Source organism: Monomorium pharaonis, chromosome 3 (assembly GCF_013373865.1).
Source record: "Monomorium pharaonis isolate MP-MQ-018 chromosome 3, ASM1337386v2, whole genome shotgun sequence".
Taxonomy (NCBI): Eukaryota; Metazoa; Arthropoda; class Insecta; order Hymenoptera; family Formicidae; genus Monomorium; species Monomorium pharaonis.
Window position 1 is genome coordinate 33,150,863 of NC_050469.1, and position 27,306 is coordinate 33,178,168.

General features: G+C 27.0%; 2 protein-coding genes across 3 annotated transcripts in view; one reads left to right on the forward strand and one right to left on the reverse strand.

Moving 5' to 3' along the window:
• LOC105835775 (estradiol 17-beta-dehydrogenase 11) lies at positions 1-19,642 on the forward strand. Of its 2 annotated transcripts, none has more exons than XM_036284719.1 (8): positions 1-1,225; positions 9,701-9,960; positions 12,647-12,771; positions 13,650-13,760; positions 14,436-14,597; positions 14,699-14,781; positions 15,272-15,388; positions 19,394-19,642. In XM_036284719.1, exons 1-8 carry the CDS (start codon positions 1,161-1,163, stop codon positions 19,548-19,550), a joined length of 1,080 nt encoding a protein of 359 aa, XP_036140612.1. In that variant the 5' UTR covers positions 1-1,160; the 3' UTR covers positions 19,551-19,642. The 2 variants fall into 2 exon arrangements, with proteins under 2 accessions (XP_036140612.1, XP_036140613.1); XM_036284720.1 differs by lacking the exon at positions 1-1,225 and adding an exon at positions 6,203-6,409.
• The window catches only part of LOC105840306 (chitinase domain-containing protein 1), an 11,992-nt gene continuing 4,318 nt past the window's right edge, over positions 19,633-27,306 (reverse strand). The window contains exons 3-7 of the mRNA XM_036284718.1: positions 27,067-27,247; positions 21,919-22,028; positions 20,549-20,703; positions 20,152-20,481; positions 19,633-19,857 (exon numbers count right to left, since the gene is read on the reverse strand). Of these exons, the coding sequence (XP_036140611.1) occupies positions 19,716-19,857; positions 20,152-20,481; positions 20,549-20,703; positions 21,919-22,028; positions 27,067-27,247 (918 nt within the window). The 3' untranslated portion in view covers positions 19,633-19,715. The remainder of the gene's footprint in view (positions 19,858-20,151; positions 20,482-20,548; positions 20,704-21,918; positions 22,029-27,066; positions 27,248-27,306) is intronic.

A 27,306-nucleotide genomic window follows, 5' to 3' on the forward strand; every position in this document is an offset into this window, starting at 1 on the left:
AAAATAAAAATAACTCTGATGTCTTTGACCAAAATACGGAGAAAAAAGTAGATTCAAAATTAGCAGAACATTCTGAAAGAATTAATATTGCAAATATATTTTTGAATTTCTAAACAATCATCGGGTTGAGAACTTTTGTCCTGAAATACATACACATTGGGAATGACGGCAATCGGCGATGTAAAAGTCAGTGACAGTCGGAGTTTATATCGACTCGTCTGGCTATATTTACAACAATTTACGAACGAATTGTCGCGCAACGATATTACAAAAGATATTTCCAATAAAACTAACGCGATAATGTGATCAGATCTTATTAGCGCAATAAATTTAGGGTGAAACTTTTATAGGAAATTGGAGATAGTCGGAGATAGAGATTTTCTGCAATTTTCGAAATTTAGATAGTTTCTACCTAATTTTATTTTTTTTTCCAGCTGCACTAAACCTGATAGTCATTCTTAATTGGATGAGTGATAAGTTGTAAATTACTGTGGAAATTATTTTTAGTGTCCAAAACAATTTTTGGCTAATTCGAGATGAAGGATGCGCAAAAAATTAGTTGTTAATCTTTTTTAAAATAATTTTAATTAAATGGATCTCTGTGCGAATTTTCGCGTTTCTCAAATATAAAAATTGGAATTAGTAAATCAATAATATGTCAATGGTTGCTGCTTTAAAGTAATTTTAGAATATATATGAATGCTAATTGATTGTAAAAAATCTTTAAAATGTCCTTTTTTTACATCAGAAATTAGTTTCAATTAACAAGATTTATTTGGTATACCCGCGATATTTCCGATCAGGCGACCGTAACTCCGTCGTAGACTCGAACGATCGGACCTGCTCCGCGTTTCTGCGAGAGTGGAAACACTGTGCTTTTGAGTGCAAAAATCGTCCTGTATATGACCTATAGCGAAAGAACATAATGGGTGCTTTCCATTTAGTAACACAAGTCGACACAAGCATCGTTCTATCTTTTTTTTATGTTCAATGAGTAACAAAGATAGAACGACACTTGTGTCGACTTGTGTCATTAAATGGAAAGCACCCAATGTGGTACCAGCAAGATATATATAGTGCGTGATACATTTATTGTGGTGTGTCAAGTGTTGTGTACAAGCGGATCTTTCCCTTCGGGTTCGTCAACGACGGAGTAAGTGATGGAGATCAACAATTGTGGCGACGCTAGTGGACAGCATCGATGCCGGACCGTCAACAAGGAACGGTAAGTGCTCTTTATTGCGTTATCGACAAAGCTGTAGAAGCTACCACACAGATGGCGACACTATAACCTTTTTTTGCATCAATTCATATCGTAAACTCGAGTTAGGAACTAATAGATGGAATAACCATGACCTTTTCACTTCGAAAATGTATTTTATATTTTATTCCAAGTTGATTCTATTTGGTATATGTACAAGAAAGAACAATTCTGTTCTTTTAGAATAAGCCTAGATGCTCCAGTATAATATATTTCTGTTTATAAAAATTTCGTATGTATGTGTGAGTGCGGATTCGGAAGAAGTCGATAATATCGACTGTCATCGCACATACACATATGCATATAAACCAAGGACTGTATACTACAACCGAAATATTTAAAATTATATAACAAAACGGTTTTTAACTTAATGTTATATATGCTCTGATGCATAAATTTTTTCTTTCTAAGTAAACTTTAACTCATTCTCAATCAAATTGATTGCTTGAAATATGCTTCTGAATTGTAAGTATAATAATATACATATAAGTGCTATACTTACAATTAAAGCGTATAATCAAAATATTTTAAAATTAAATATATCTCATACATTAACGTAAGAAAGTTTTATCCATGTAAAAGGCTAAAAATAAAGTTGCTTGAAAAATCTTGTAAACTATATTACAATTTAAACGCATTTATGTTGTAAACTGACAAAATATCATTATATTGCAATTATATAATTATCTTTAGTAACGGTTTAATTACAGACGAAAAAGAAAAATAACGATTTATATTAATACCAATTTAATCATGTTTCTTGCTTGAGAATATGATATCAATGCCAAAATGAATACACACAGCGCGGGTTTGCGTTTATTTTATAATGTAAAGAAAAATCAGACAAAAACGCGAATATCATTGCTGCAAAATTATATCATGAATATAGTCACAAATGTAAATAAAATAGTTAAATAAAACTATGACATAAATTGAAATTCAGTATTCACAATACCATAATGTGCCATGATGCTTGGCAGTTCTTCCGCTGTAATTCACAGCAGTACTCGAGAATGCTTTGAAAATACATAGTTCTTCATAGAATATGTATGATAACAAATTTTTAAAGAAATAATTATGTGAAAAATGTATAAAAACAATCTTTGAGATAAATGACATTAAAAAAATTATTTTTAATAATTGAGGTACGAGAGCGATCCATTTGTCTGACAGGAAAAAATCTTTATATCGAAGCAGACCAAATTTTAACAGAAGGATCCACGGAGAAAATTTTCTCTTAAAAATTACTCTGAAAATCGTGGTAATTGTGAGACAACGTAAACCCTGAAGAATTTTACCATACTTTTAATAAAATTTTGTCAAAAGTATAGTAAAATTCTTCGTAAAATAAGAAAAAATTCTTTCCCACACAACTCGTGTCCAATGTATAGAATAATTTCTAGGATTTTCAATTAAAAACCCGAGATGTTAGGGCTAATAATCGGATATATTTAATAATTTAATTATAAAATAGGACGAATCGCGGAAATTAGAATTTCGTCGTCAATGCTCGACTGCAAGTCTTTTCGTTGTTACTACTTGCGATTGTCCGCCCATTGTCTCACGCGCCTCACAGTTTATCTCTTCCTTCGCGTATCCCTTCTTTCGATTTATAATCGTAGATAATAGTAATAATATTATACGCGGTCACAATGTATTTGTACAATCAAATTAATCAAATAATACGAAAATATCACTCAACTATCGCGTTAGTTTTAAATTTACATACCGATTGATATAATTAGATCTTCTCTAATATAATTTGATGCTTGATATAAAGAATTTTTTCTCAGTGAAATTCGCACGTATATAAATATGTAAGATGGAAACCTTTTAATGACGGCTTCTGATGCGTATTGTGTCAAAATATTCCACTGCGAGAACAACACATAATGAAACTTTAAAAAGGTAAAAAAGATACGAGAAGATTTAAAAAGGTTAAACTTTAAAAAAGGTAAAATTTAAAAAGGTAAAAAAGATAAGATAAAATAACAATGTTATTGTAATTTCATACAATGTTAATATTCTTCACATTAATCCACTTTTATTTGTCATCATACATGCTATTATGAACCAATATTTTGAATAATTAAACAAGCACGTAAGAAAAATTGATATTAGATGATAGTTTCACTTTTATTCTGTATCCCGTATATACATTGAGTCTGCTCTTATAGAATATCGCATAAAACTTTTCATTGTGCTCGTATATTTCTCTTTCTTCATGAATCAAGTCAATTTGTTAGCGACCCAGTTTGGCAGCGTCATCCTTTCACCAGGTTGAGTGGGGAAATGTTTCCATCTTTTACCTACATTTCTCCCAATAACTAAGAAGAGTTTGTAGAATTTCGCATATGCGTTATGCAGAAATTTACTTTGATCGTTCTATTTATTTTGAATATAATACGTACATCTATTTTTATTAATAACGAATCTTTTAAATTTAATGATAAAACTTATTATACAATGTTTGCATTATATGTTATTACGCATTATTAATGTTATGTGTGTGTATACCGTGATAATTTATCTGTATAAATTATCTAGACAATATTATCCAAAGTTTTTTTATTAATTTTTTTTTAATTATTAAATTATATTTTTTAAATTATTTAAATATATATTATCTTCATTTTTATTTTAGGCAAAAAAGTGTTAGCCTACACGGAGAGAATTTTCTCTTAAAAATTACCCTGAAAATCGTGGTAATTGTGAGACAACGTAAACCTTGAAGAATTTTACCATACTTTTAATAAAATTTAGTAAAATTTACTAAAATTTAGTAAAATTTTAATAAAATTTGGCAAAGTTTTAGTAAATTTTGTTAGAAGTATAGTAAAATTTATAAAATTTTGTCAAATTTAATTAAAATTTTAGTAAATTTGTCAAAAGTAGAGTAAAATTCTTCAAGGTTTACGTTGTCCTACAATTACCACGATTTTCAGGGTAATTTTTAAGAGAAAATTTTTTCCGTGTAAGGTATAAAATAAGTATTTTTTAAAGAATGTAAAATATGTACATATATATGTGGATATAAATGTGTACATACGTTGAAAGATCAATTGCAAAGATGTTGCATTAAAATATAATCTAAAAGTAAGATGTCTACCATTATTTGACAAAAGCAAAGTTATTTACTAATATGCATTTTTCGCGTAGTTCAAGGATTTAGTCAATCAAACGACTTTCTATGGGAGAGCTTAGTAACTATGCAATATTTACCGGCATTCACAGTGTCTGGTTTTATGCAATGTCATTTAATGACAAAATTGTTTAGTCAATGAAAACTTCATGTAATGTTCTTCTAGAGAAATACTAATATTAAAGTATTATAATAATAACGGTTTTAACTAAGACAATAATGCACAATAAAAATCCATTTAAATGATTACATAAAAAACGCAAATTATAATTTTAAGAATAATTATACGATATATAAATAATAATTACAGTAAATAAAAAATAAATAAAAAAATATTTAATTATCATTATCATTGATTTATAAAAAAATATAATAAATAGATTTTACATATATATAATACTCTCTCAAATAGTCTAACTGTTCTTATATTTATCTTTTTAAATTGTAGAATTATTTTTTTATAATTATTTTCCTGTAGAATTAACACATTTTGTATATAAATATATATATAAATAGTGCATTTGATTTAAATGTATACAATCAACATTTTTTATATATTATAACATTTTATACATTATACATTTATTTTTTTTTTGACAAAGTTATAAACAAATTTTCGAATAAGTTATTTTGTTTAAAAGAGACTGTATGGTAATTTAAAATTATATTTTTTTAAACAAATATTTTTTAGATATTTTGTTTCTTTTTTACTTAGACCTAAATGCAATATAAGTGATATCTCATGATTAAAATTACACTTTCTTATTGAATTTGTCATTAAGTACTTTATAAAATTATAATAATAGATATTTTAATTTTTAATAGATCGAATTTTATTTAAATAATGGTAAAATTGTTATTAAAAAAATACTTTTAAAAAATAATTTTAAAACTCGTGCACGTTTAAGTCACTTTAAAGGTTGTGAACAAAATAATTTGTGTTCAAAATTATTTTATAATTATATTATTTAACATAAAAACTGAGTTTGCGCTTAATCTGAATACATTGTACTAAAAAGATTACGTTATTAATATTTAAATATAGATTAATACAATTTTTTAAATATTAATAAAAATAAATAAAAATAATTAATGTGTGCAAAGCGTTGTGTTTTAATTTATCAAAATTAAAAATATAATGCAGTCTTTAATTGCTATTTTTTGTGTCCACTTTCAGAAATAAGAAGGTGCAATTTTAGAAAGTAAGACGCAAAGTAAATATTACAAAATGTATACATACATTTGCTGCTCGCATACAATGTAATCACAGGCTACGTATCGGAATGAAGTTTCACCGTATTCGTTTTAGCTACTTTCTGCATTTGTGTTCAAAATAAACCAAGTATGTCTATGCTTTAAGTAGAGAAAGATATATGTACAAAGAGTGTAACTCTCTCTCTCTCTCTCTCTCTCTCTCTCTCTCTCTCTCTCTCTCTCTCTCTCTGTGCTATTTTTTTTTCTAGTTTATTGAATAATGTTTTTATATGCGATACATATTTCATTAAAAATATAAGATACGCACACATTTATTCAAAAAAGTAGATAACCGGAATATCAGATTCATTATATAAGCTATCATTTTTTATTTGTAACCATTATTCTTCCTATCCATATAAAAAAAATCATATGTCGCTGCAATATGCTCTCTCTTCAGTTATTTTCTTTATTTTCAAGTCTTGATGGTTTGTCTTGCATTATAGCTAAGACTTCGCAATCTGACGTTTTCACAGTGCGCTAGGTAATTCGGGCGCACTGGAAGCCGCAGTCGACATTTGCCGGTCACCTAGTGCACACTGGGAAGCATAAATACTGTTATATATTCTCCTTTTATTTGAAGACAGTGCAAGAAAAAAAATAGCTAAAACATAAAATACAGTGAAATTTTCAAATAAAATATTTATTTTCTGCATTCTTTTTGCATAAAACTGTGATTAATTTGTGGTTTCTGTAAAGCTGCGCAAATCGTTGAAAGAATATCGAATGTTGCATATTTAAACGGACAAAAGGTAATCGATTGTGTATGTATGAATTGATTAAATTACAAATAAACAGAACTTCAAATATATATTTTTTAAATTTGTTTAAAAAATATACATATATAAGCAAAATAGAGAAAATAAAGGAAAAAAAAATGAAAAGAATATATTTAAAAGATATATAAAAAATAATATTTTAAATAATTGCTATTTAATTATTAAGGTACTTTTTTATTGTTTTATTGTGAAATTCTTATTGTAAAGTTTAAAAATATTAAATATATTAGTACTTAATCAGGAAAAAAAAAATTAAAAGTAAAAAAGATACAATCAACAAACATAATATATTGTATTTACAAAAATTAAGTTTATTTGAATTCTAGAATAATTTATTTAAAGTTTTATTGTATACATATATACTTTCCGATACACTGAACTGTTACTGCATATAATTTTAGAAGCGTTAAGTTTTGTTGTATATATTTTCAAATCTATTAAACTTTTGGTGTATTTTAATTGAATATATTTTATAATTTACTTAATTTTTTAATTAAATTACATATTGTAAAATTCATATATAAAAATTTAGTGTTCAGTACTCTGATAGATTACTGGAAGATTTGGATGAAAGGTACAACTTTCTATCGTGTAGCTGCCTTTCACCAGTCAGCAGCTATCGTTGAATTCAAGACGCTATGATTTATAATCTTTAAGTACATTTTCATAAGTTATGATATAAGCATAAGTTAGTAAGAAATGTAAAAATTTAAATAGAACAAATTATAAATTCGCATTTTTGAAATAATATGGATATAAATATTTTGCAAATTGTATATTTTAAACCTACTTACCCCGATAGAAAGATTTTGCAAACATTGCACAATAATGGCATTAAAGATTGTGTTAAGATGATTCGCCATAACGCAACATTTTGTCAGAATACAATTCTTAAATAATATTTGTTAAAGATTAGACAAATATTGAAATATAAATATTTTGCAATTATTTCAGCATTTAAAATTATCACATTATAATTTTCAATATTTTCACAATAATGCAGCAATAATAATGTGTAATATTTATAATACAGCATTTAATCTTCAATATTTAATTCAAAATTAATATTAAAAGGTATTGCAATGAATTTAACAAATATCGCTTATTCACTAGACATTTAATAAAAATTAAAAAAGAGGCACTTTGTCTGACAGATTAGTTGTGTCCGTTGGAGAGTTAAATATCTCATTGATAGTAATAGCGGTCAGAAACTCTTAAATCATTCCTACATTATAATGCACAAATATTGAAACATGCAATATTACACATTCCATGTTTCAATATTCGTGCATCATAATTTAGGAATAATTGGGGAATAATTTAAGTCTTTTGTGCATAATTATATTTCTAAACGTTTTAAACACGTTATAACTGAAATATTTTTCTCAAATATTGCATAATTTATTTCTAAATTTAATTTTGCAAATGCTGTTAAGATGATTTGCCATATCGCTATTGTTATGCCAACATATCATTTCAAAATTTAATTGTGCAAACATTTATTAACGTTTTATGAAAGGTTAATGTTTCTACATATATTTTCTCAACTATGCCTTCATAATGACGGATTATAAATCTTTTACAATATTTTGTCATACAATTTTATAAATTTTTTCCTATCGGGGTAGCAACGCGTCCAAAAGTATATGTAGTTATAGTTTAATGTATCGAAAAGTATACACAATAAAACTTTAAATTTATAGTTTTTTATGTCAATTCTTAATTACATAAAAAAAATATTAAAAATGACTAAAATAACTGTTCGGACAGTAAATTAAAATTTTGACTAAATTGCATTAATTGCTATAAACTATTTATAGCTTATAGAGAATTAAAATTAAATATAAGTTTTGATGGGATATATTGGGTTTAGCATATTAAATCTAATAATTTTTTATTTATGACATGGACAAAGCAAATTATTACCGAATTCGGTCTACTAACTACTCTCCAGATTTAGCACAGTAGGTCGCTAAAAGATTGCAATACTTCATTTTTTGATAGATTTCAAAACGCAACCCTGCACGTAGAACGTAATTGATTAAATCATTAAGTGAAATTCCCTCCTCCTTCTCCCTCTTAATCGTTCAGTGAACAGGCTGTGTTCCAAAATACATAAAATATAAAGTATTTTAACTTTTTTACTGGATGTCTATATGTAATTTTAGTTTTAATATGAAAATTTTAATTAAAAATAATCACAATGTGCATACCTTTTATATTAAAATTAAATTTATATAAAATTTGTTATATTATACTAGTTATTATTATACTAGATTTGGTAACTATTTGCTTTTCTTTTGTGTCAAACAAAACTTGTTTAATAAGTTTTTATGATTTTAACCGGCATTAAAAAACACCAAACAATTATTGGATTCGGTATAATAAAAATAACAGAATTCGCTATATATCATATATAAATTTTATTTTAATGTAAGAATATTGAAAATTATGATTAATTTTGAAAAAAATTTTAATTTATGTTAAAATTAAAATTATGTAAAGTTATGTGTCCTCGGTTAAGCGATCATTCCTTCTTGTAAATTAACAGAGATAGACTTAAAATAATATCAAATTAAATGATTTGAATTGAATTTTATTGTAAACACACTAATTATTCATGAATATTACGTTAGAGAACAAAAAGACGCGCATAACATTATAATAACATGAATATTTTAATGTAATAAAAATTGTAACCTTTTATTTTAAAGAATACAATGACATAACAAAGTTATAAATTATATCAAAATATTCACATTACTATGAAAAAGATTTCTGTATTCTTTAACATAGATAATAATTTTTCTGTTCACTGTGCTCACAATAAAGGTCAGTTTAAATTATTAAATTTGATATTACTTTGTTTGGTCTATCTTTGTTAATTTGCAAGATAAAAAGGGGCCACTTATTGTGTGTGTTACCATAAAAGGTTGTCAATTAATAATATGTCTCTAACATATATTAAGGTGCAATATCTAGCAGAATTAGAGCAGAAAAACGGGTTCAAATATTTTTATACCTTTGTACCAGAAATAACTATAAATTTATGTGTTTTGTATATTTTATATTAATTATTTTTTATATATTATGTATTTTGTATATGTATTTAATCAAATATTTTTAATATCTTATATTTAACGATTGTAATAAATACTTTGTATAATTAATCATATAATTGCGTAATTGTGTATTACTTGAGAAAATACTTTATAATAAAATAAAGATGATAAATAGAATTGATAATTTTATATTGTTTTTAAGCAATACTAGCTCTCATAAAATGACGACTCTGAGGGAAAGCGTGCGTGTGATCTATGATTTATTGCTGTTTATTGGCATGGCGATTGTTTATTTCACTGAGACGGTAGTATTAACATTAATTCCTCGCCGATATCGAGCAAAATCAATTAAGGGTGAAATTGCTCTTGTTACGGGTGGTGCCAGCGGAATCGGCAAACTAATCGCAATCAAATTCGCTGAACTAGGTGCACACGTAGTTATCTGGGACATCAACAAAAATGGTAAGAGAGTTTATTATTTGAATAATTATTTTTTTTAATTAAAATATTACATACATGTATGCTATAATACATGTCAAAATTATTCTCAGATAGCGTTAAATTCATAGAATCTTCTATTTGTATTCCAAATGTAATTACGAAATAGTAGAAGACAATATTTACAAAATACTTAAATGATAATGAAAAATTTAGTACACTAGAACAACACATGCGCGCGCTATTTATTTAATTTTATATGTATAATACACATGCACGCGCGTGCGCGCGCGCGCTTACACACACACACACATTATTATACATATCCATATAAGGGTGTCCCAAAACATGTAGGTCAACGCTCGTAAAAAGGTAGAAGGGATCGAAATGAACATAAAAGTCCAATATTGTCTTGGATTAAGTCCACCAATAATAGAGGCATTAATTTTTCAAGTTATATGAATGAGAGCGCGCCGAGGGAAGAGCTTAATTCGCTTAAACTATAACACGAAAAAAAAAATTTAGCGTGAATGTATAATAAGCTTTCATTAATTTACTGTTCACAATTATGATAGAAATTAAGGGGGGCGTCTACATTAGGAGGCCAAAATTAAGCACTTTTTAATGATTTTTTCTAATGAAACTAAGCAATAGATCTTTTTGCAATTTTTATCACTCATTGTGCATGTCTTAAGATACTCAAAACAATTTTATAAAATTTTATTCATTTAATTATAAGTTGTAAGCAAAAATGCACAACTGCCTTGAAAAATTCCTTCCACACTGCGTGATAACATCCAGTAGAATCGGCTAAAAGGAAAAAACCAAAGTTTTTTGTAAAGTTTATGAGTATAGCTTCTAAGTGAACTAAGAAAGCCATACATTTATTATAAAAAATGTATAAAATAGCGCTTTAAAAAAAAATCGGTTTTTTGTGAAAATTTTTTGACTTTTTTTAAAATAACTTTCTTTTTACATGATTTTTAAATTATACTTTAGGTTCACACAGAAGATAATTTAATAACCTTTAATTTAAAAAAAAAAGAAGTGGATCCGTCGATCAATTTTTTTTAAATCATGCACGCAGTTTCGAAAAAAGTGGTTTCGAGAAAAACGCGTTTAAAGTTTCCGATCAAAGAAAAAGGTTGATAAAAGCTTGCTAATGATTGTTTATCCGTACTTTTCGATTAATCTTCTGCGAGTCAAGTGAGAGAACCAATCAGCATCGCGGAAGAGCGGCAACAATACCGCTCGACCACGAGCGAACTTCTCGCGTTCTCATTTTTTTTTTATTATGAATGGATGGATGGATTGTAAGAACATTTCTTATATATTGTCCATTACTAAAAGGTTACAATACTTTTTTTCATGAGTTTCGAAATGTAGTCTGTCCACCAAGCAATTGTGAATTTAACTAATTATGTTCAACCAGATAGCATTCAAATGGATGAATAGGAAATCGTAGAAATATCATAATAAAGAATATTTGCAGAATTAGGAAAATGATTTTTTTAAGAATTATTATGAATTACTCATAATCAAATCAATATCGGAATATTCTTCAGGAATTTATTATGAACTCTTTGTAATTCAGATATTTGAATATCCTAAGAATTTGAAAGGCATCTCTTAGTATTTTACTTATGTACAATTATAGCAACAGTTACATTACAAACATTTTATGTATTTTGTTATTTTGTATATAATCATAATGTAATATATGATGTCAGGAAATAAAAAAGAAGGCAAAATATTTATCTGGAATTTTAATAATTCTAATTATTAGAAAAATAAACACAAGAAAATTAATTTAATTTTTACTTTTTTAATTTAATTATTTTTTAGGTGATTGATTGTAATATATTTTAATAAAATTATTTTGTTTTAAATGGGAAGAGAGAGAGAGAGAGAGAGAGAGAGAGAGAGTCGTAATTTTGGAATATTTTCTCTCTTCCTAAATATTATTTGTATGAATTCGTAAGGCATAATGTAATTCATCAATTTTTATATTAATTTTAAATAAATGAAGTTTTTAGGAATGACAAACATAATGTGTGTAACTTCTTGAGATATTCTTATTATGTTTATTCATGACTTCCTGGAAAAAAAGAAGTTTAAAAAAAGAAAATTCTTTAAGATAATCATCTTGCTACGCATTTACGTCGTCCCTTGTGCTGTTATTTGCTAGCATTCGACACTGATCTTAAGTAATACTAGCATAATGTTTGAAACGTGCAAAGAATTTTATTTCCGACGATCAAATGCTAGCAAACAACAGCACAAAGGACGACATAAATGCGTAGCAAGATGCTAATATCTTTATCATATCAACTGGCTATCTGGATTATGCGAATGAGAGCGCACCGAGAGAAGAGCTCAATCCGCTCGAGCCATAACACGGAAGAAAAAATTTATCGTAAATGTATGATAAGCTTTCATTAAATTACTGTTCACAATTACGATAAAAATTAATTAAATTATTTGCCGATTTTATACGTTAATATCTCGATTATTGGTGGACCTAACCCAAGACAATATTGAACTTTTATGTTCAACTCAATCCCGTTTATCTTTCTATTACGGGATGGCTTCCGGTTATATTTTACCCAGTATATTTACGATATTTGGTAATTCTATGTTTATTTTAATCCCTTCTTAATAAATTTTGCATGAATGTAAGTATAAATATATTTGTAATTGATAAACACAGGTCTTGCAGAAGTTGCAGAGGAAATTAGAAAAATTGGTGGAAAATGTTGGACATATTGTTGTGATATAGCTGATAAAGACTCAGTGTATCACACTGCAAAAGCAGTACAGATTGAAATCGGAAATGTGAGTAAATATTGATCAAATTTACGAGAATTTCATATCATTATTATAAGAGTTCAGAACAACCCAAAAGACGTGTCCCTAAAAAACGTATTCTTCTATCAATTCTAAGACAAGTTTTTCTTTACGAAAATTTTTTGAAGCTTAATTTTTGAATTATAAAAGGAAATAGTTAGTGAATTACGAGACCAGTACCTGTAGGGTCCTGGTAGTCCAGGAGATAGGCAGGAGCGGCGCAACTCATTGTCCGACGTGGGCGGTTACGTAGAGCACAAACTGCGATGAATTACACGCATACGCACATGCACACGCACACACACACATATATTTATTAAAATTTCTTATTTCACTGACAATGAGTAAAAGAAGTATAAAGGATTCCGAGTCTTTAATAATGGGAGTGACAAAGCATTTGTGACTGTGCAACAAACGCAGGCACACGCACGTACATATACGCACGCGTACACATATATGTATGTGCCTGCGTGCGTGTGTGCGTGCTAACTTTAATTTATCTTATTAATTTAAATTAATTTTAAATTAATAAGATTAATAAGATTTATTAATTTAAATTAATTTTAAATTAATTAGAAGAGCAGTCGTCTTGTATAGAACATTTGAACTATTCGTGCATTTTAGAACACAAAGTGTTTCTAACAATGAAAAAATACGAAAGAAAACACTAATTATTTTTTAATTTTTTTTTATGATTTTGTTACGATTACTGATTGATTAGTGGGCGTACTTCAACTAGAAACCGTCTTCTATTAAAAATGCGTTATAATAATGTGTGTGCTCTTAAAAGTTTTTCTTAAAAGATAATTTGTTTTAAATTATTAAGATAAAAAGATTAAAAATTCAATAAACAATTATTTTTATAGGTAAATCTATTAGTAAATAATGCTGGATATGTATACGGGAAGACTTTTATGGAATTGCCCGACTGCGAAATTGAACAAACTTTTAAAGTGAATATTCTATCACATTATTGGGTGAGTATTAATATTAAAAAAAATTTTTCTTTCTTAAATCTTTTTAATAAGTTTTATAAAATAGTTAAGGACTTTCCTAATTATTCAACAAATCAATTTGACTAGAAACGGGCTATGAAGAGTTACATGCAATAATAAAAAACTGGGCTACAAAAAGCCACACAAATATTTGACTTCAAGCCGAACATTTACTCTTTGACGATGTTACTTTTTTGTTTACTTTTAATACTTATACACTTTAAATACGTTTTTTTAAAAGAGTTATTAAGATTCTGAAGTAAGTTTTCAATTTATATAAACTTCATCAAATCAACCTAATTTCGTCAGTATATTAAATTTTATCATTTTCATACAATTAGCTTTTCGATCTGGTTAGCAAACCAGATCAAACATTTTTTGACTTTGGATTACAGTAAACAATTTATGTTTGCGTTCTCAACATTATATCCAAATATTGAAATGATGGCTTATATTCAAACCGAAACAGTTTGTAACTTACTTGGCAAATTACAGCATCATAATTTAAACACCCGAGACAATTATGTGACTTTTGTGCACCGATTGCTGTGCGTGACTTCTCATAGTCTCTTTTTATTTAAATTAATTTATTAAATCTTTTACAAAAATTGTTACATAACTTTTGCTTTATATTTTATTTATATGTTTTTCACACAGATTACAAAGTCATTCTTGAAAGATATGATGAAAAATAATCATGGTCATATTGTGACAATAGCAAGTGTCGCTGGACTTTTAGGAATTTACAACTGTACAGATTATTCTGCGACAAAATTTGCTGCCATTGGATGTCACGAGAGTCTCTTCACCGAACTCAAAGTATTATATATAAAAATTAGGCAATTATCAATTGAAACGAATAACATCATTATCATCACTTCATATTACTAAACAATTACCAATTATCAATGTATTTTTAGATGCACGGATACGAAGGGATTCAAATGACTTTAGTTTGTCCCTACCTTATTAATACGGGAATGTTTAATGGAGTGAAACCTAGGTTTGTGAAAATAACGCCATCTCGTAGAGAAATTTTAATGCAATTTTGCTAAAATTTTGGTAAACTTCTTAAATTTGATGAAAATTTAATAAAAATATAATGAAATTTCAACGAAAAACGCTAGTAATATTATTTAATAAAAAAGAAAGGAAATTTTATTAAAATAATAATATTTAGTGTGAGAAATTGTGAGGAAAAAGTGTGTAGATACTTTATATTAATAAATTAATGGCTTTATTAAGAAATTGATATATTAATTTTAAAACTAATAAATTTTTGATAAAATTTTGATGAAATCATTGATTAAAATATTTTTAAAATTCCATTTTTTTTCATCAAAAAATTTCAAGAAATTTTATTTAAAAATTTTAGTAAAATTGCATTACAATTTTTCCGTAGTATAGGCACAATTGTTAAGAAAGAAATTATAGAAAGTTATAGAAAATTTATATTTTGCTTTTCAAAATTTTAAATAAAATATTTTAATTAGATTGATGCCGATGCTTGAACCGGAATATGTTGCCGAAGAAGTAATTGCAGGTGTATTAGCGAATGATTCAGTGATAATATTACCTAATATATTAAGATATTTACTGCCGTTTAAAAGGTAAGTTAAGAGGATGCTAAACTACCCATTAAACTTGATCGAGGTCGATAATGTAGAGACATTCGTTTATCCTTGTTCATAAAAATATTCGCTTCAAAATACAAATTATGTAGCTTATACGTACAAATGAATGGTATTCCATAGCTCAGAATAAATTGAGGAATAAGACTACATTCGTCAAACTACGATTAAAAACCATTAAAAAAAAGTTATTTGTGTGATCAAATTTTATTTATCTAAGCGCTTTCACTTCAAATTTCTAAAAATTTGATCACAAAAAAAATTCTTTTGCGGCTTTTATTCGTAATTTGACGAATATAGTATCTTATTCCTCAATCTATTCCAAACTGAGAGATATCATTCCCCAGTAAACACAGAACATAGCGGCAACGTTACAACTAACATTGTAGCAACATTACAACAATATTACAAAATTGCCGCCATGTTGCTGCAATGTTCTGTGTTTGCTGGATCATTTGTACATATAAGCTACATAATTTGTATTCATTTTTTTTAAACCTGTTATAAAGAAACTAAAAATACTTTTATGTAATTAATACTTAATTGTATAAAAACAATTAACACAGAAGTGCAATGCATAAACTGTGACATTTGTTATTGAAATAATTTTTAAGTTACGAAAAAACAATGTTTATTGTAAATAAAATCGGTTTTTCGTTGTTAACGACAAATAGGTTAGGGCAAGTTATGTAAGATTATACGTCAGCTACATCATTTTTCTTTGCAATAAACAAAATAAAAGGTTTTAAAGATACATTCAAAAGTTGTCGATTTTTGTCCCCTGATCAACATTTAAAATTCGCATTAGTTTGTTGGGCTTATAGGATCACATGACATTTTTTTTCTCAAAGTGTGGAAAAAATATCTAAACATGTAAAAAAAGTTTATTAAAACATATTTGTAGGTATTATGTAAATTGTAATGTGTAGGTGTGCGTGCGTGCGCGTACGCTTAAATATAATGCATGTTTAATTAAATAAATAAAATGCACGCATATACGCAATCTCTCTCTCTCTCTCTCTTTCTCTGTCAACATATTTATAAAGCATATGTTTTAAAAAAAGTATGTTGAGAATCACACAAAAACTCCTAACAACATAGCGTTGATCAATTTTCGATCAATTTTAGTATTATCCATACATCTATATAAATGCTCTCATAGAATTTCTACAACACATTTAGATAAATGTCAATTATTTTATATATATTTATATTATATAAACAACCCATATGCTTTGATTACCGAATAATATTTAAAATATGATGTTTTAATAAACTTCTTTTAGATTTTTAGACATTTATCCCAAACTTTGAAGAAAAAACGAATGTTATCATGATTCTATGCCCTAAAAATTATAAGAAACCGTGTGAATTGTAAATGTTAAGCCGTGGACAAATTCAACTTGTTAACATATTTCTTTGTAAATTTATATCTTTTTGTAACTTTTTTCAAAAATTTTGCAATTAATTGAAACTAAACAGTGAAATTTATTTCGAAAGACGTTTTGACTGAGTCACACTTGCTGTAATTTATGTGCTTAATTTTATTTTTTTTTAACTAAACAGAAATGCAAATAACACCGACGTCTTTTATAATAACAATAATGTAAAACAAAGTTATTATAATGTATGAGAGAATACCATTTAAGCGAATAATTGCAAAATATTGCTCATTAACCTCGATAAAATTTTTGATCCAAATTTGGTCAACCTATATTTACAGAATGTCCGATTTTAATCAACTAAAATAACTCTAGGAAAACTTTAGGAAAGCATTATGAAAAAATGTTTTTTTTTATCAAAGTTTAAAAAGGGACACAAGATAGAGATATCAATTCCCAGTAAGCAAGACATCATTAACATAACGTTATTATAATATTTTAAAACATGTAATGTTTCCAAATAATATATTTCTTAACAACATATAACAATATTAATACATTAACTCTTCCGACCGGTATATGTTTAAACATATTAGATTAACCTATTTCGGCCCAAATATCCATTATTTTTTCTTCGCGTTCAACGCTCAAACTTATAGATGTCGCAGAAAAAGAACTCGACAGAGTTTTCGATAGTTTGAAACCTTCTCTTTCAAATACTGGCGTCAGAATTGACCTACAAAACGAGTAAAAAAATCATGGCCCATTCCCCCCGCCCCAAAAAAATATTTTTCGACATTTTTTTCCGAAAATTCCATATTTTGGATGCGAAAATGTTTTGCAGGACCATTGCAATAAAGATAAATCATGGAATAGATATCTGCTCTTTCAAATCCCATTGCAATTCATCAAACATTCAACATGGTGGATTTAATATGGCGGTCAAAAGATGGAAAAACCGTATATAACCGAAATATTTTTGATTTTTTTGCTTTTTTTTTGTAAAATCTTCTCAAAATATTTTAGAAATATATAAGCTTATTTTATGTGAATCAAGATTATAATAATACATAATCAATACAAATAATGATGGTTTCCTTTAAAAAATGCGAAAAAAATGATATATCGTCAAATAATGTAGAAAAGCCATAAGCAAGCGTTTATTGCTGGTATTTCATGCTCACATCTACGCATACACTATTGTACATCATATATGTGTGTGTGTGTGTGTATGATTTTTTCTTTTTTCACATTCTTTAGCCGTCAAAATATATTGCCGTTGCTCGACTCTCACGGTGAGAATCGAGCAACGGAAAAAATTTTAAGTAAAAATATTAAAAAACAAAAACAAAAAGATTTTATAATTCACGTTTACCTTCTCACCCCGAGAAGGTAAACGTGAATTATAAAATCTTTTTGTTTTTTTGTATTTTTTTACTTAAAATTTTTTTGTATTTTTTCAAATTTTAATTTTGTATTTTTTTTTTAATTTATATTTAATTTCAATATATTATGAAATTTATAAACCATAAAATTTCTTAAAACAAGGCTTGCAAAAATGATTTTCTTCTTTAAAAAAGAAGAAAATCATATATATATATATATATATATACTTTTCATGTTTTTTTGCAATTCTTCAAAGAAATAGCCATTTGTATTGATTATGTATTATTATAATATCGACTCACATAAAATAACAAACTTATAAATCTTTCATCTTGAGCATATTTAGCTTAATAATTGTTGCAATCTGATGTAACCTGTCGGCGCGCAGTTTAAATGGGCTAAAGAAATTTAAATTAACAGAAATATTATATTTATCACTAAGATTCGATGCAGACCGTTAGGCGATCTACTTAATCCATTGATAGTTTTTAATATTGCCTAGAATATTATTATAAAATATATATGTGAGTAGAACATTAACAATAATATTTCTAAAATGTAATTATAATGTTTAGGAATATGTTATAGAATAACAATTAAAAAATTTTTATAAAATATTAATATTCATAAAATTCACATAAAATCAATGTTATAAGAGATTAATTTAATGATCTTTGCTTTTTGAGTTTATTTACAGATGGCATCATACTTTCGAGACATTTTTATCTTCTCTAGATTTTTTCTTTTTTTCTACTTCCCTATTTTTACTTCTTTTCCTTCTTTTCTCTCCCCTTTTTATACTTCTATATTATTTTCTATATATTATTTTTCTATAATTAATACTTTTATTAAATAGAACTTGATTTTTCTTATAACAAAAATTATAATTCTTGTCAAGACAAATCCAATCATGTGTATTAGTTTAGAGTTTTTTTATTTTTTTCTATGAGTTACACAATTCTTTAATTTTATTTCACAAACATACCGAGAGAAAAAATATTAAGTTCTATTTAAGAAAAATGATAATTCGTGAACTTTTCGAAAGTGGCATCATTTGCATGTAAATTAATATTGTTATCTTGTGTCCCCCTTGAGGTCAAGCAATTTTGATATAAAATTGTTTTCTGTAAAACGCTTTTGATGGATTAATTAAAACCGGACACTGTATCTAATTATATAAATGTATATTAAAGTTAATAACATTATTATTTATTAGCTTATTACCAATGAAGATGAATTGGGCATTAATGTATCACATTCTGAAAGGACCACAGATTATGATGACGTTCAAAGGTCGTGACTCGAACAATAAAGACAATAATGTTGATAATGATGATAGTATAACAAATTATAATGATATATGCGTGCATTAAAATTATATAAATCATAATTTACATATTTTATCTATAATGCTACATATATGTTATATGCAATTATTGAAATATATTCCGTGACTTTTTTTATGTACATGTATCTTTATATCTAGATATTACAAAATTATGATTATATAAAACGAAAACTTTTATATATATAACAATTTATAATAGATCATAAAAATAATTCAATCCTTGACCTAATTCCCAAATTGAGATTCCTGTACCCAATTCGTTAGCAAGGTCTAATCGAGTCTTGATTGAATATAACGTAGGGTAGAAGACATAACTATTACCTGTAGCTAATCTGAAATAAATGCATAAATTTATAAATATAATATTAAAAAATGTTTTTCTTGCATTCTTTATATTAATTATAAAAAATATAGAAAAATAAAGAAAAAAGAGAAAAGGAAAAAACGAAATAAAAGTAAAAAAAGTAGAAAAAAATCTTGCAAAGATAAAAAAGTAATGAATAGGGTAAAAAGGGGGAAAAACGTGAACAAAGAAGAAAAGAGGGAAAAACAAAGACAAATACAAGAAAGAATAAAGAGAAAGGGAGTAAAGACAAGAAAGGAGATAAATTATAATGAAATATTACTTTGGTTCAAAGAAATGCTCTTTGCTACTGTCATCCCAACGAATCTTTCCTTTAAACGATTTTAGTATCTCTAAATAATCAGAGCTGAGAATTGCTCTACCACCTTCTGGCGTATAATTGTAACCATAAAAGTTAATACCCAATAAAATTTGAGATCGTCTGGGATCATCTTCCGGCGTTAATAATTTTACACACTGTCTGATCCAGTTGAGGGGACTATTTGGACCTGGCCTTTGAATACTCGAATAATCGTAAGTCATAAGCGAAAAAGCGTTTACGTACGGTGCTAGTTCATCAAATTGCTGCTTTGAAAACAATTCAACTTGTGTGCTAAAAAAAGATTCGAATAAATAAATAAAATTATATTTATGCTTAATATTTAAGAAGTATCAAGTACCCTCTGAACGGTGGTATTGCTACTATAACATCTAAATTATGTTTTCTCAACTTTCGTGCAATAGACTGGACTACAGCAGTGACAATTGATAGATTTGCACCTGCAAATACAAACTGATTCCATATTTCTAAAACATACCCATTGAAATGGAAAGTCTGCAAATACAAGATTTTTATGTATTATATTTTAGTAAGTAAAAAATAGGAGGAGGTGCAGAGGGAGAAACGGAGACTCCCCCGCCCACACGTTTTCTGAAAATATATATTGCGCGCGCGCGCGGTGTGTGTATGTGTGTGTGTGTGTGTGTGTGTGTTGTACTTCGTTAAACGCAATATTTACCATTTTTTGTTATTTTCATGACGATATCTTAAAAAATACAAGTGACCCCCTAATTCTAACAACAGTTTTGGATTCAGGAACCAAAAATACATAAGATCTACTACCTTTCAATTGATTTCTTGTATAGGCCCCTATTATACAGTTTTAAAATAGATTTCGCTACAAGATGCAAATAACAAATTCTCTATGCTTTTTTCATGCCAAACCCAATCCAGCAAAGTCACATAAAAAATTTTTATTTCAATAGATTAAGCTTTATCATTGCATCGTATTTGTAAAAGAAAATAACTAAAATCGGCAAAAAGCGTTTAAAAAAAGTTTTAAGCTTTAAAACGCTTTTTGGGTTTTGTCTCTGCGATGATTTTTTGCTGAGTTTTGAAAATAGTCTAAATTCTCAGTATATGAAAAGTGTTTCCTTTTTTTAGTAGTATATTTTTTGGAGATTAGAAAATTAAAAAATCTGCTGTTTTAATGCTTCTTCTTTTACTAGGTTGCTTTTAGTTCCTCGACTTAGTATGCAGAAATCTATATAAATACTATATTAAAAAACCTTATGTAATATAAAAACAATTTCTGTAAATTAATTAAACATTCAGAAACCAGTATAAAAAATTATTTAAAAAAATGCTTTTTCTATCTTAATTTTGTAGAGAAATAAAAGTTGTAGAAAAACATTTATAGAAAGGACCCCGCACAATTTATATGAAAAAAAAAGCTCGGTCAATTTCCTTGAATTTTTTATATATTGTAGTACTTATAGTCCTAATGAAAAATTACAATTTGTGCGACCTTTCTATGTCTATGTCTAGTTTCGGAGATAAAAATTTTTGAAAATTGCTATTTTAAGGTTTACTGCGTGCGTTGCACTTGTCAACTTGCTCGCATGTGTATATATACACATATACCTGTATGTATAAATTGTGCGGGGTGATAATTATTTTCACTTGGTTTGCGTTTGCAAGAGATTGCCTATTTTTTTGAGATACTCTATATATTATATATAAAAATTATTAATGTATGTTACACAATACCTTAGCAGCGTCTAAGAGAGATATTGTTAATTGAGTTTGACTCTCTCCATTACTGTATATCTTAATAATATCGTCAATTGACCAGTGTTCAAATAATACTCTAGGTATAACTGAAAATATAAAATCAGTGTAGATTCACTATAATAATTATGCTTCAATAGAATTGATTATTTAACATTATAAATAAAGAAACGAATTTTTGGGGAACAGAAAAAAAACTCTAGTTTTTACAACTGTAGTATTAAAAATAATTAAAAATATACTTAAAAATGTCTCATACACATTAAACGAGTAGAACGTACGTATCATTTTTAAAACTTAGTTATAAAAAAAAATTAATTTAAAAAATTTTATTTTGTGATTTGTTAATAAAATAAATATATTTTGTACATATAAAATTGGGTTAATTAGGAAATTCTATATTGTAATAATAGACTCATTGAAAGATGTTATAAAACAATAATAAGCCGTTATCACATAATTGGCAAGAAATTAGGTCATTTTAAAAATTTAGTCAAAAGTTGCAAATCATGCCAACTGCTATTATAAAGTAATAAATTTGGCTATAGAAAATATTTAATTTTATTATTAAAAATACATTTCATAAAAAACAAATTTGTAATTAACATTAAATTCTAATATAAAAGGCATCTATTATTGAATGTATTTTTTACCGATATTAATATAAAGAAAAATTATAGACTTATATTGGTGTTTCTCATGACAATTTTGCAGACATATCTAAGTAAAAAATGCTTACAAGTTTGTATAAATCCATATAAAAAACTCGGTTATGCAAAGCAATAAATATTAAGAAACGGGTCAATAAATAAGCTAAAACAATATTGTCCTATCAAAATTTATAATTTATTGGCTAACATAATTTAAACAATAAATGTAAAACAAATAAAACATGATGAGAAATATAATGTTAAATGTTTCACGAAACGTTTCGACTATACAAAGTCCATATCAATTGTAATAAATAAAAATATATAAACATACTAACAACAGAGTAATTATCAAACTGTTAACATTGGTTAAAAATAATCAAATAATCAAATAAAAAGACATTTTGCTCTAATTAGTTTATTACAAAAATGGTTGTTTTGAAAAATTAAAAAAATTCTCATATAAAGACAACTTTTTTATTCTAAAAAAAATCCAAAAAGGAAAATAAAATATTTTAAAAACTATATCAATTAAGTACTGAACACAGTGAAACGCAATCATAAACTAACGCTAGATACAATATCATTACATCCTTGAATTTCAAGGTAAAAGTGAAATTAGGTCATCTCTCAAGTGGACTCAAAGCCGAACGGTATACTATTGCGAGGTTTCAGTATAGGGTCATCGCACCAATTGTGACCACTTTAAGGATTTTCGATGAAATAAACGCGTTTATTATTAAACTTTTTTTGTTGTCTAATGTCTTTGAATACTTTGTTAATTTTTAAATTCTTTTAAATAATCAAGAGATACAGTAGTGTCTCGCGCCAACTAAACGCGCAGCGCGAGACCACACCATGTACTGTAATACATGAGTGCAAGCACGTAAGATTATCAGATCTCAATAACGGCTAAGCCAATCAAATTCTAAGTAGATTCAATCGATAGCTTGGGTTTGATTTACGTGCTCTACAAGCGGAGCCATCGTCATGCAATGTCTAAAATATAAACATAAATTTTTTATTTCAGATAAACTTTTTATTAATTATTTATTTAATATGCCATCATCGTTGTTCAGTTCACGTTTCCGACGCCAGTTGACACTATAATATTAACACTTGTCTACGATACTCTGTCAACCACTATTGACTCAGAAAATGAGTGACTTCATTCTAATCCGCATTTGTGATTACGTCATGATTGCAAAAAATCAATAAGTGTACATTGAGTGATATTGTATATATGTATATTGTGTGAATTAAATTAAGTGTGGTAATTAAATAGTGTTTTTAATAGTATTTTTAATCTATTTATTGATAAGGATGTTTATTCAAGTAATTGCTTTACGTACGATAGATTATATTATTAAGTTACATTCATGAATGGGCATCTTAATATAAAAGTGTCACTAGTATTGAGAAAATAATTTTATTCGTGCTGTTTTTCCTCGTTCAGCAATTACAACTGCTGTGGCTGTTGGACACATTCCGGTCCATCCATGTTACAAATTCTTTGAGGATCATAAAGCACTATTTTATAATCATTTAATAATATTACCACTTCAGAAAACACACAAATTCACGAATAAATTCTTCAATGACATATGCCGTTGACTTATTCCGATTTCTTTTTAAAAAGTTAAGGATCGACGTTTCATAAAATTATCAAACAATTTTCGGCCAGAAATATTATTCTTAAGTGGTTTTAATATTTTCAGCTTCTATCTACTTTACTGAATACAATAAGCTTTTTTATTAATTGGAAAACCTATTGAAAAATGTCGATGTCAATTAACCAAATTTCTTTTATTCGAAAACTAACTTTGAACCAATTCGATCAGATATTGTTGGTCAATGAACTTTAAGTTTACGTCGCAGGTCATTCTTGGAACATTACAAGTCTTGCTCACAATGATTAATGCGGATGATCCATTTAGTACTACAATAATAGCATTTTTCATTTTTTGATAGTAAATAAGTAAAAATTTTTCTTTTGTTTTCTTGTTTGTTTTTCTCTAAAATTTTTTCATTTAAACAATTTTTCTTATTATTGATCTAAGAAAACATATATTATAATAAGAATAATTGTATTTACAACGTAATTATGTATATAAAATGTCTTCAGACAAATAGTTGTATTGGACTTTCACAATTTTATATAAAACTACAGTTGAGTAAATTAATATATTTTTATTATATGCGTCGAAAATTGTCCTTTTCGTGACCCCCCCCCCTCTTTAGTCTGTTAAATCTAGTATTTATTGTAAATAAAATTAAAAAGAACAAATGTTTAAACAGATCATACATAGATTAAACGCAGTTTAACAATGCAAAAATATTTATACAAAATTATTTAAAAGATAAATATAAACAACTTACTCTGTAAAGTACAATCAGTGAAAATACACAGATTTTAGTGATATACTTATAACTTGTCAATCAGTGAAATAAATACACTGATCTTTCAGTGATTATACACTAATTCTGAAGTAAAAATCACTAAAAATCAGTGAAATGTTTTTCGGTTAATTAACAAATATTCTTAAATATTACCAGATTAAAAGTTTAATCATTTTTTACTTAAATACCAATGTGATTAGGTAAACATACGAAAAAGTGAATAGAAAAGATCTATAAATATGAAATTCAAATGTATAAAAGAAGTTTTCCATCCAATCTGAAATAAATTATATTATTTAACAATAACACAATTAACAAACTAAGATTTAATTATATTAGTGAATAAAATATTATTTAAATTGGTAAATAATGTTTAATTATTAATCTTAATAAGAAAAAGAACTTTAGCAATGAACATTTAAAGTTTTTGAATAGAATAAAGTGATTCAAATACGCAGCTAAGATCTATTTTTACCAATGTAGATTAACTTTAATTTTGGATTAACTTACTCTTTATCTCTTTCTGATTTTTGGAATTAGAATGAGATAACAAGTAAATTAAAGACCAAGATTAAAGTTAATCTACGTTGGTAGAAACAGGCCTAAGAAAAGGAACTTCAGCAACGAACATTTAAAGTTTTTAAATAGAATAAAGTAATTCAATACGTAGCTAATTTAATTAGAATAAATTGTTTCTTATACTTGTTTCTTAATTATTTCTTTACAATGCTGATTATTATTTATTAAGAAATTAACAGAAATGGACTTAACAATGTTGGTTATAAATTGTGTATTATTAATTAAAGCATTTAATTAGGAACATTTATAAATCCTGTTGAGTATTCAAGCACTCGCGCGGTATGTGAGATACGTAACATCCTTCGTATGGCAAACAATCGCGAGTATCGATACATTGCACTTTCGATCCTTCCGGGCACTCTACTCGACTCTAAGGGCCTAAACACAATAGGAACAGAAATAATGAAAGAGAAAAAGAAAGGATCTTTCTCTCTTTCTTTATTTCCTGTTCCTATTGCCTGTTGCCTGGCATTGTGTGATGGCCTTAACTCGTTCGCTCACGCACATCCTCACATTCACATACACACGTCTTCGAGTGTAGCGAGCTAATCGTGTTGTAATAAAGTCCTCGTAATATTATATCGTATGTGATTATTACTACTGGTATTTCCACCCTTTCCGTATCCTGCCCAACAAATCCTTTGAGAATTGATTATTATTCAAAATTTATATTATAATTTCCCGTATGCCAAAAAGAAGCGGAAAGAAAGATCCAAGATCCAGAAGAGAAGAATCTCTTCCACTCAATATTAATGTATTGTGCTATAAGCACCATTATTGTATTAATGCTTTAATGTAAACTGTATTATGTGTTGTAAGCACTAATCGTATTAATTAATGTTTCCACAATGCAATTTATTAAATTTTTAATTAATAGAAACTCAAGTTCTATACTTCGCAAAATATAAATAACATTCAATTTAGTGGCTTGATTGCCACTATATTAATCTTAATAACTATTAAGAAATCGTGAGCCTCTATACGGAGAAAAATAGTTTTGCTGTGACAGCAAAACCATCATTGCTACGGCATATTCGTTGTGACAGCAAAAAAAATTTGTTATTATAACTAATTTTTCATGATGTTGATCTTTACAGCAAAATATGTTTTGTCAATACAACTAAACAAATTTTGTTAAGTAAATTTGTCCGTTACTAAACTGTTAAGTAGAATCAAATTAATTTACTGTGAGAACAAAACAGTGTAGCAAATATATTTTGTTAATATAGCAAAATCATCACTGCTGGTCCAAATTTGTCAGGACAGCAAATAAAATTTGTTATTGTAATCAAACTAATTTAGCTGCGTTGTTTCCAGCCAGTTGGTGCGTAGTGCCGCCGATAAGCGAGCAGGCGGCTTAAGTACGGCATCAGAAATGGAACAGTGACAACAAATGGTGCAGTGACCCTACCTTTTCTAAGTCTGAATCTCTTAATATTTCAGTTTCGACAAAAATTGATTTATGTTGTTTGTCAAGTAATAATTATTTTCAACTTACGCTTTACGATATGATTAACATTGTTATTGGCTCTCATTTCTTTTATCCACTTAGTTTGAACAGAATGAGTAGACAATTGATAGGTTGACGTATTACCAAAAGGAAAAGTTAACCATACTGGAGATATCATTGTAAATTTGCCATGAAATATTTTGGAAATTTCAAAACCATTTTTATTCCACTGTAATATAGAATTATATTTAATGCAAATATATAATGGGATATATTTATTTTTTTTTA

What these genes read in the sequence shown, in the direction of transcription:
- LOC105835775 (XM_036284719.1), top strand. Translation starts at nt 1,161, where the DNA reads ATGGAGATCAACAATTGTGGCGACGCTAGTGGACAGCATCGATGCCGG. An exon ending in CTGGGACATCAACAAAAATG is followed by an intron (nt 9,961 to 12,646) that starts GTAAGAGAGTTT and finishes TGATAAACACAG; the next exon opens with GTCTTGCAGAAGTTGCAGAG. An exon ending in ATATTCTATCACATTATTGG is followed by an intron (nt 13,761 to 14,435) that starts GTGAGTATTAAT and finishes TTTTTCACACAG; the next exon opens with ATTACAAAGTCATTCTTGAA.